General features: G+C 36.8%; 1 protein-coding gene across 1 annotated transcript; it reads right to left on the reverse strand.

Annotated features, from left to right (window-relative positions):
- Window positions 1–901: 901 nt before the first annotated feature.
- On the reverse strand, window positions 902–2,281 carry LOC113041767 (L-rhamnose-binding lectin CSL1-like). Its single transcript, XM_026200401.1, has 5 exons — window positions 2,135–2,281; window positions 2,021–2,044; window positions 1,840–1,895; window positions 1,633–1,768; window positions 902–1,530 (listed from the first exon to the last, which is right to left on the reverse strand). Exons 1-5 carry the CDS (start codon window positions 2,230–2,232, stop codon window positions 1,395–1,397), a joined length of 450 nt encoding a protein of 149 aa, XP_026056186.1. The 5' UTR covers window positions 2,233–2,281; the 3' UTR covers window positions 902–1,394.
- Between the last annotated feature and the right edge of the window lie 7,907 nt (window positions 2,282–10,188).

Genomic DNA, 10,188 nt, shown 5'->3' on the forward strand with positions numbered 1-10,188 from the left:
TTTTGTGTTTAATAGAATTCCCACTACTAAAATTTGTAAGTAGAAAAATAACTGAACATCAACAATAGGAATAGTTTTTTTTACTCACATTCTAATTTGCAGTAGTATGTCACTTCCAGGTACTTCCTGATACCGTGACATGGATCAGAGAACACTGAATTTGAAGCAGTTAGAAGACAATACCTTTTTCCATTGCACCTTACAAAGAAAAAAACAAGTATTGCATTCATTTTTATTAATTTTACATTGTTACTTACTGTAAGTGATTCTAATCTAGATGATGTTTCTGCTGTATCTGGAACTTAAACTGGCAGTCTGAGGATAATAACAATCTGCTGATTTATCAGGGCAGGGTGCCACATCCCGGCGTCCATAATTGGCGTGATGAATAGCAATAACACCTCAATCTGATTAAGAAAAACTGACGTTAATGATCATCATTTCATGACAAAGCATCACAGGTATAATATGTTTTACGAGAAAATACATTGTCTGTGTATTTCTAAATATCACATTTCATTAAATGTGTTACTTGCTGTTTCTTTGTAATTATTTGTGAACTTTATTAGCTCTTTCCTAGTGAAAATTAGCTAAACATATGGGTAAAAAAAGACCTTTGAGATGATTCTTACCACAGACAATGACAGTTTGGCTGCTTTCACAAGTTATGCTGTGTTCTAGGATTATTTAGGTGTAAAAAAAAGGAACAAGGGTCATTAATATAAGCAAAAGGATATGAATGTTAAAGGGTTAGTTCACAACAAAATTCTTGCATTAATTACTCACCCTCATGTTGTTCAAAACCCGTGAGAACATTGTTCATCTTTGGAACAAAAATTTTGATTTATTTTTATTTTTTATTATTAAATCTGAGAGCTCTCCGACCCTCCATAGACACCAATGCAATTGAAATCTTCCCAGACAGAGAAACGTAGTAAATAAATCTGTAAAACCGTCCATGTGACATACAGAGAATACTTTTTATGCACAAAGAAAACAAAATAACAATTTATTTAACGAGTTAATATTGTTTACACTTAGGGTGAAGCATTCAAATGCATTGTGATTGAAAATTGGTGGAAAGATCATTGATTGAAAGATGGTGGAAAATTGTAACTCGCAGGAGAAGAGTTGTTGAATAAAGTCGTCATTTTTGTTTTGCCATGTATGTCGCATGGACTGTTTTACCGATGTTTTTGCTACATTTCAGTGTCCGGGAACATTTTATTTGCTTTTCTGTCTATGGGATGAAAATATCTTAATATGTGTTCCGAAGATGAACAAAGGTCTTATGGATTTTGAAGGACATGAGGATGAGTAATTATTAACCGAATTTTCATTTTGGGGTAACACTAAGCCTTTAAGAATATCAACTTCAAAGTTTAGGTTGGAAATTATATGTGTATAATTATTGATTTACTAAGTGGGCGACACAGATAAGACACATGCAGGTATTTATAAGTCCAATAACAAGGATCCGAGAAAACTGAGTTCACCGCTTGAACAGAACAGCTTTTTTTTCCATTACACCTGATTCATGGACAGACAATGTCAAGTATTTAAAAATGAAGATTTGAAAGGGTAACGGTTTTGCAAAGTAATAAAATGTTCTCTGTTATCAGTTAATCCTACCTTGTGGTCATCGTTTGGAGGGATGTTTTTTGGAAGCAGTGAACATTTGTGAGCCACTCACGTCGTTGTCCAGCAGAGCATAAACTGCCATCATTCCTTCCATAGTTGGCATCACTGACATGTATGAATCCCGTGTCTAACACGTAAGAAGACCACGAGAATCATTGTTAAGTTTAAACACACTGCATTTGAGTCTTGATTACTCACCACAACTGAGGGATGCAGATTGTCCTTCACAGGCCACTGTTTGTTTTATTGGATTACTTGCAGAGAGGAAACATGTTGTTTAGGTGAGAAAAGTAAAATTACTTGAAATAAATAATTACGTTTTGTCCTGTATTAAAAAGTGTGACTTCTAACAGCTTTGCACATTAACTGGACATCTTACCATGTTGACACAGCAACAGCAGCACTGTAAAATCAAACAGAAACAAATACTGTATTGAAAATACTGAATCTAACAAATTGAATAAAAATATAAATGTAAAAAACCAATACATACAGGTAATCCCACTTCGTTTTTCCATCAGCATGGTATATTGGTACATGTGAACGAAAAGAAAACCTTGTCTTCATATGAAATGTTATATTCATGAGCATACTGTATTTATAACAAATGCAGCAGACGTATCATCATCTGTTGGCAATAGATAACAAAAGAGGAAATTACAGTTACACTTCATAATCTTGATTTAAATGTTGAAATCATAACAGGTTTGTTGAAGGTAGCTGTAGCTGGTATTCTTCAAAGTGAGGTAACGAAGTGTGATTGTGAAAGGAAGGTTCCCTGAGCTGTCATCTTGGTGTTAAAATATGATATATCATTTATCTGCATAAGAAATTTTAAGATTGCCTGCATTTTTCTCTGAAAGTTTGATGTGATCTTTAACATTCATACTTATGAAATAGATGTTTCTTCTTGTTTTTCAGACAAAGTTACTTCAGGTTTTAGCATTTCATAATCTGAATTTTTAACCTATTTTAAGTGATTACACTTGTCTGTACAGACTGTTCCCATTTTGCAATATTTTTTTTTCTTTATGAGTAGAAGAACATATGCAAATTTGTATCATTGGTTGTGTATCTACAGACACCCTTAAAAATGTTAAAAACAAAATTGCCACAATTTCACGTGTTAATAATAAAGTACCTAAACACACTGTTGCTATATGTTACATATGATGTTGCTGTCTAACAGAAGCTTCACTCTAAAAAGAGATGGCTCATTACTGATATTCTGGATCTCCTCCATCCAGCCACACAGACTGTAAACACATTCTTAACAGGTAGATGATTTCTTTCTTAAAATGTCTATTATAACTTTCAAATTGTCACTGGTTTCCTACCAATCTTGTCTTTTTAGTTTAAGAGAACATGTAAGTGTGTCCAGCCATTTTAATTATACTTATCTCCTCTTCACCACTAAGTAACAAAAATATAAACATTTTGGTCCATATTGTTAGATTTTTTTTTTTTTTTTTACATTTTTATTATTTGGGTCTATGCATAAACATACACAGTCACAGCTGCATGACTTTATATGCTTTTTACAAAAACAAATGGAAAGAGATACATTGTAACTCCAAAGTTAATTGTGCATTTCAGATGCTGTCACATCCCACAACCATAATCTGCAGAGAGAAAATGCCACTTAATCACATACGCCATTTAATAAAAATACAGTGTTTCTCCATATTTTTTAATTACGCTTTGCATTGTGGATACAGGAAACTCAGTAGACAATCGGCGCGAAACCAGTGCTTTAACAGGCGCCATTATTCACAGATATTGTCTCGGTCAAAATCTCATTTTAAAGTCGGATTTAGGATTTTGAGAATGGCTCTTACTCTTCCTTTGTAAATTATGTTTTGTAAAATGTAACAAACTGTAACGTTAACTTAGTTGCCGCCTGGCTTGTTTGGCAAATGGATGTCGGATGCCGTCTCATTCAACGTGTTCAGCATAACGTTACCGTCTCATCTTACACTTCTAACATTATACAATGTGACGTGTTACAGTACTCACTTTCAGTTATATAAATAAAGGTTTATTAAGAGAATTATTGCTTTTTATTGTTGTTAATGCAGTCTAACGTTTTTTGTAAATGAGCGTGTTGTAAAGCATCCGCATATTAATGTTAAGTTACTGAGGTGATATTGAGCAGCTTTGATAACGTTAAATCTGAAGTATGGTAACTTACAACTATTTTTAGAGCGTTTTATGCCTTGAAGTAATGGGCAAGAGGAGAAGACACCATTAAGGTTACGACTTTTTATTTAAAAGATATTATATGACCAGGAGAAGATCTGACATCACGGAGTTCTTCAAGGATAACACACCTTTTCTGCCGAATGAGGTAGGTTTAGACATTTTATCGGCTTGTTATTGTTAAACACACATACACACACAGACACTCGATAAGTTAATTCTGTAACTTTACTGTCCGTGAACACGCAGAGAATTCCACTTCAGTGAGTGCGCCAGGAGCGCATCGAGTTCTCTCTCACTTACACAGACAAAAGCACGCAAAATTGTCAAAATGAGACATTTTCTTGATTGCATTTTCATCATAATACAGTGTGATAATTGTAGCAAAATACAATGAGAATTTCAGAATGCATTCTGAGCCAAAGGTGCCGCAAAGTGGTGTTTTAAATTTCCATTATTATTAGTCCCTGACAGCAAGCAGTTTCAGTCCAGATCCGGCCCACATCTGGCCAGCATTAAATCCATGCGGGCCAGATGTGGGCAGGATCTGGACTGAAACTGCTTGCTGTCAGGGGTGCATTGAAGAAGTGGATTGACACTTACATACACGATGTGTCAATTGCATTTTCACTTAATACCTCGCGATGGATAAAAAGTCAGTGTGGATTGAAATGCATTTGAAAATGGAACACTCCCCTGACCTGTCAATCGTTAGGATACATCAAGGTGGGGCTCGGCAACAGGACACACAATAAGTCAATATTCAGTCAACCAAATGCCATTGAAACGTCTTATATGTAAGAGTCAATGCATTTAAGAAAAATAAAAGATTTAAATCACCATTTTGCTGCACATTTGGCTCAGAATTCATTCTGAAATTCTCACAGCATTTTTGCTACAATTATTATGAGGTATTATGATTAAAATGTGTTCTACCCTCAAGCCTAAATGCATTTAGGAAAAATGGCAATAAATAATAATTTTGCTACGGTTTTTGCTTGGATATTTTAAACATATCTAATCAATTTGGGTAATACATTTTCATTTTGCAACTTATAAAGTGTTTAAATGTTTTTAATTTGCATATTAAAACAAGTGTAGATATGTAAATCATATAATAGAATTTCCATTTTGAACAACATTTTGGATACATGTATGGTAAAATGTAAATTAAATAAAAAGAACTTCATTACCATTTTATAAAAAAATTCTGGCATTAATCACTCACCCTCATGTTGTTCCGAACCTGTAAGACCTTCGTTCATCTTCAGAACACAAATTAAGATATTTTTGATGGAATCTGAAAGCTTTCTGACCCTGCTTAGACAGCAAGGGCCCTACCACGATCAATGTACAGAAACATAGTATAAGGACATTGTTAAAATGGTCCATGTAACATCAGTGATTCAAATGTAATTTTACAAAAATAATACTTTATATAAAATGCTGTAAAAAATAAAGTTTTTTTATTTTTTATTTTTTTGATGTCAATTGTAGATGCAGATAATTTAGCATGAAAAAGAGGTTAGTAATCTAACTAGGGTTAGTTAGTGAAAAATCTAATTCCAATCCTGTTAGACTTCTGTTCATTTTTGGAACATTAGTGAAGATCCTAAAAAGGATTAAAAAATGAAATCTGACAGCTGTACTGTATTGGACGTTGAAATGGTAGTTGCATAGGGTGTCAATTGAGGGACAGAAAGCACAGAGATTTCATCAAAAATAATCTTCATTTGTGTTTCAAAAATGAATGGAAATCGTATGGATTTTGAATGGTAAGAGAATAACTGATGTCAAAATTCACATTTTGTGCTTTTTAAATAATGGGAAATCTATGGGAAAATGGTGTCACTTCACTTGACTTGACTATTGACTATAAGTCTGTATAATTGTTAATAATGACAGCCCTGTCTTTGTATTAATATGAAAATGTTAATTTCTGTGACCACTATTTGGTACAACACCAATATTGTACAAGTACCTGTTCGTGATTTTGTTTTTTTCTGCATGCTGCTGTTTAAACTAAAAATTGTTCTATAATACAAGCCTTTCAATGGTGGTTTTCACATTGTTAAATTGATGTCAAAATATTTTTGTCTTCACCTGTTTAAGGCAAAAAAAAAAAAAAAAGATATTTTTAAGAATGTTCACTTGAGGTAAAAATAAACCATGTCCAATTTGAACATATTGTACTGGATTTGTTTTTGCTACAGAAGAGGCCTATGCTATATATATTTTTAAATCTGCATAACAGATTTTCTGTTCATGGTACGGAAGAAAATTTTAATTAATCTACAGAATTTTCCATTTTAATGTTGAAGGAAGTGTGCATAAATTTAACAGAAAATGTCCTGGTAATTTTCTGCCAGTACATTATCTGTTTTTTTTTTTTTATGGATTTTATTTTTTTTTACAGTGTGGAGCACATGTATAATAATATATATATATATTTTAAATATGCTACTGAATTCCATGTAAAATTCTTGACATATTTGAATTGACCGGACTTGAAAGTTTGATTGTGATCTTACACATTCATACTTATGAAATAGATGTTTCTTCTTGTTTTTCAAACAAAGTTACTTCAGGTTTTAGCATTTCATAATCTGAATTTTTAACTTATTTTAGATATAAGTGATTACACTTGTCTGTTCAGACTGTTCCCATTTTGCAATATTTTTTTTTTCTTTATGAGTAGAAGAACATATGCAAATTTGTATCATTGGTTGGTTGTGAATCTGCAGACACCCTAAAAAAAATGTAAAAAAAACAAAATTGCCACAATTTCACATGTTAATAATAAAGTACCTAAACACACTGTTGCTATATGTTACATATGATGTTGTTGTCTAACAGAAGCTTCACTCTAAAAAGAGATGGCTCATTACTGATATTCTGGATCTCCTCCATCCAGCCACACAGACTGTAAACACATTCTTAACAGGTAGATGATTTCTTTCTTAAAATGTCTATTATAACTTTCAAATTGTCACTGGTTTCCTACCAATCTTGTCTTTTTAGTTTAAGAGAACATGTAAGTGTGTCCAGCCATTTTAAGGATACTTATCTCCTCTTCACCACTTTTTTTTTTTTTTTTTACATTTTTATTATTTGGGTCTATGCATAAGCATACACAGTCACAGCTGCATGACTTTATATGCTCATATCTTTTAGGATGTCATAAACAATTGGTTTTACAAAAACAAATGGTAAGAGATACATTGTAACTCTAAAGTTAATGCTTTTCAGATGCTGTCACATCCCACAACCATAATCTGCAGAAATGCCACTTAATCACACCGAAATACACATGATGATGTTTTTGCAGGCATCATAGAGGATTTTGAAAATACAGTTTTTCACTTGAAATTGGTATTCGTTTTAATTTTCGGTTTCTATTTTGTTTTACTTCTTTAAGTATTTATTTATGTTCAATGTCAATTTAACACAATCTCCTGTCACAAGTCCAATCACTTTCCTCAGTCACCAGTCCAGCCTACTTGGAATTACATTTCCCAGCCTCCCTTCTGTTTCACACCTGCACACAGTCAGCCACGTCAGCATACCTGCCACAGATGATTTATTCTGGCATAAAAGCAGTCATTCTGTCTCTCTGTTTGATAAATCTGTTAGACACACCTTTTATTCTGTATAAATGTATGTAACTATAATATTGTTGAACATCAAACTGTATAAAAATTAGTGTTGGGCAGAGCAAGGCTTCATGAAACACTGAAACAGTCAAAGCAAATATACTGAAACAATTCGACACCCGTCTCTATATTTTTAATGATGTTCTCGTAACAAGGTTCGGGAGTAGCACGTCAGATCCTTAGCCTAATCAACACAGGTGGACCACAATCTAGTAATCAATCCCACAGTATAAATATCGCTGACTTACCTCTATCCATTGATGATTAATCAGCATTCGGTTCGCTGTTATGTCATAGCTGTCTGTCATCTATTACAGACCCAATTTTCCTTCCCACGAAGAGATCTGTACTGGGGATTTTTTCAGATCTGCCACTATTTGCCGGACCCATGACCACTCCTACCTTGCCCAAACATGGCCGCCAAACACCATTGAGCGCTATCGTGACAGCTGCTCTTCTCGCCAAGCCACATGTTGTGGCCAATAGACCATGCAAAGCCCCGAGCTTGTCTTGCTCAACACCACAGTCGTCCCACTCTAGACCGGGCTCTCCTCAAGCACTGGAATCGCAGCAGCAGCAGGCTTTAAATCAGTCTAGGGTGCACCCCAGTTCTCAAAGCTTACCAATTCGATGCGGGTGCTCCCATCGGACATTGGTGAGAGCCTCCAGGCTAGGTAACCTTACCTTTTCCTTCCTAAGGCCGGCGAGACTTACCCATTCGATGTGTGTGCTCCCATCGAACGCCGGCGAGACCCTCCCGGTCACACAACTTACCTTTCCTTCTACACCCGAAGAGGTTTACCCATTCGATGCCGTGAGTAGGAAGCTCCCATCGGATGTCGGTGAGAACCTTCCGGCTAGACAATCTTACCTTTTCCATCCTTCTGCTAGCAAGGCTTACCCATTCGATGCTCCCATTCAATTATTACATTTTTTAATGCCGGCGAGAGCCTCCTTGCCAGACAACCTTTGCTTTCCATCTGTATAGTATGTTCATAGTACACCTATCTGTATATCGTGCTTATAGTATTTAATATCTGTAAATTATGTCCATAATACTTACCTGTATAGTTATTGTACATATTATAGACCTTTATTCTGTACTTACTCTGTACTGCTTATTGCACTTCTGGATAGATGCTAACTGCATTTCGTTGCCTTGTACCTACATGTGCAGTGACAATAAAGTTGAATCTAATCTAATCTAATCTAATCTACAGCCGCCAAGCTGTAATTTCGATCATGCACTATCCAGCTCCCACAGGAGGCTGGCAAGAACCTCCTTTTCCATTCTACGGTCATCGAGCCTTTCCCGTCTGATGCTGTGAGCACAAGCTCCCATCAGATGTTGGCGAGAGCCTCACAGCCACCAAAACTTATCTCTTCCATCCTACGGCCAGTGACACTGACCCAGCCAATACAGCGGGCATGAAGTTCCTGTTGAATGCTGGTGAGAACCTCCTGGGCGCACTACTTTACCTTTCCATCTTCATCTGGAAAGTGCTTACCCATTTGATGCCGTGAGTAAAAGCTCCCGTCGGATGTCGGCGAGAGTCTCCCGGCTAGACAAACTCACCTCTTCCTTTCCTATGGCCAGAGAGGCTTACCCGTTCGATCGTGTGTGTGCTCCCATCGGACGTCGGCGAGAACTTCCTGGACAGACAACCTTACTTTTCCAATCTATGGTCAGCGCGACTTACCCGTTCGATCGTGTGTGCTCCCGTTGGACATCGGTGAGAGTCTTCAGGCCACATAACTTTACCTTTCCATTTCCAACTTTACCTCTCCACAAGCGAGTCTCATCCATCCGATGCCATGAGTATCGACCACCTATCGGATGTTGCAAGAGTCTCCTTGTCGGTCAGCCCAAAAAAACTTTTTATCTGCCAAACCGAGTCCTGAGTCTTAATCTCCAGTTGGAAGCTTCATGGGCCCTCTCGGTCAGCCATTTGCCATTACACCCTCTGAATAGCAGTGGCTTATCAGCCAGTAGGGCCACATGCCGACACATGACCTATTCCAGTTGAGGCAACACGGGCCCTCCCGTTCGGGCTATACAACCACGCTGTTCCTCCTCATCAGTCGGTAGGACTCACCGTTCTAATGCTGTGAGCTCCCGTTAAGCATCGGCTCGAGCCCTACTGACCAGGTGCCTCTAACCACATAGTCCAGTATCTGCAGCCGGTAGGGCCTACCCTTCCAACGCTTAAGTCGCTCCCACTGGAGTAAGTAGGCTCTTCCGGCCCGCCAACGAGATGACTTCTCAGAAAATAAAATCAGCCCCCGCCAGTACTCAATACTTTCTTAATCTGGCGACTGTCCTCTTGTCCATTTGCTTTTTGGGGGCTACTCTAGGTTCGGGCCATTCCCAAGCTCAGAGCCCTTCCCCGGACAGCACGCCAAACACACATACAATACCTCAGCAGATAATCAAGGTTAGGGCTATTTCCGAGCTTGGAGCCCTTCCCCGGACAACACGCCAAATACGCTGTAAGAATGAACTCATGAAAGTATTGCTCTAAAATAGCACTGACAATGAATCAGTTAAGTGAATATAGTTTATATGTTGTGCTTTTCAAACCAACATGTGGGTTGGGGTAGTGGTTAGTGTGCATGACTGGCATTTTGCTAGAGCCTGTCTCTTTGGTTTCAAATTTCAGATGAAGCATGTATATAAAAATAATACAAATTTAAC

Source organism: Carassius auratus, chromosome 23, assembly GCF_003368295.1.
Source record: "Carassius auratus strain Wakin chromosome 23, ASM336829v1, whole genome shotgun sequence".
NCBI lineage: Eukaryota > Metazoa > Chordata > Actinopteri > Cypriniformes > Cyprinidae > Carassius > Carassius auratus.

Coding starts and splice junctions, on each gene's coding strand:
- LOC113041767 (XM_026200401.1), bottom strand. CDS start 2,232: ATGCTCATGAATATAACATTTCATATGAAGACAAGGTTTTCTTTTCGT. Junction 1,896..2,020: donor GCTGTTGCTGTGTCAACATG/GTAAGATGTCCA, acceptor CCTCTCTGCAAG/TAATCCAATAAAACAAACAG. Junction 1,531..1,632: donor CTCCAAACGATGACCACAAG/GTAGGATTAACT, acceptor TCCATGAATCAG/GTGTAATGGAAAAAAAAGCT.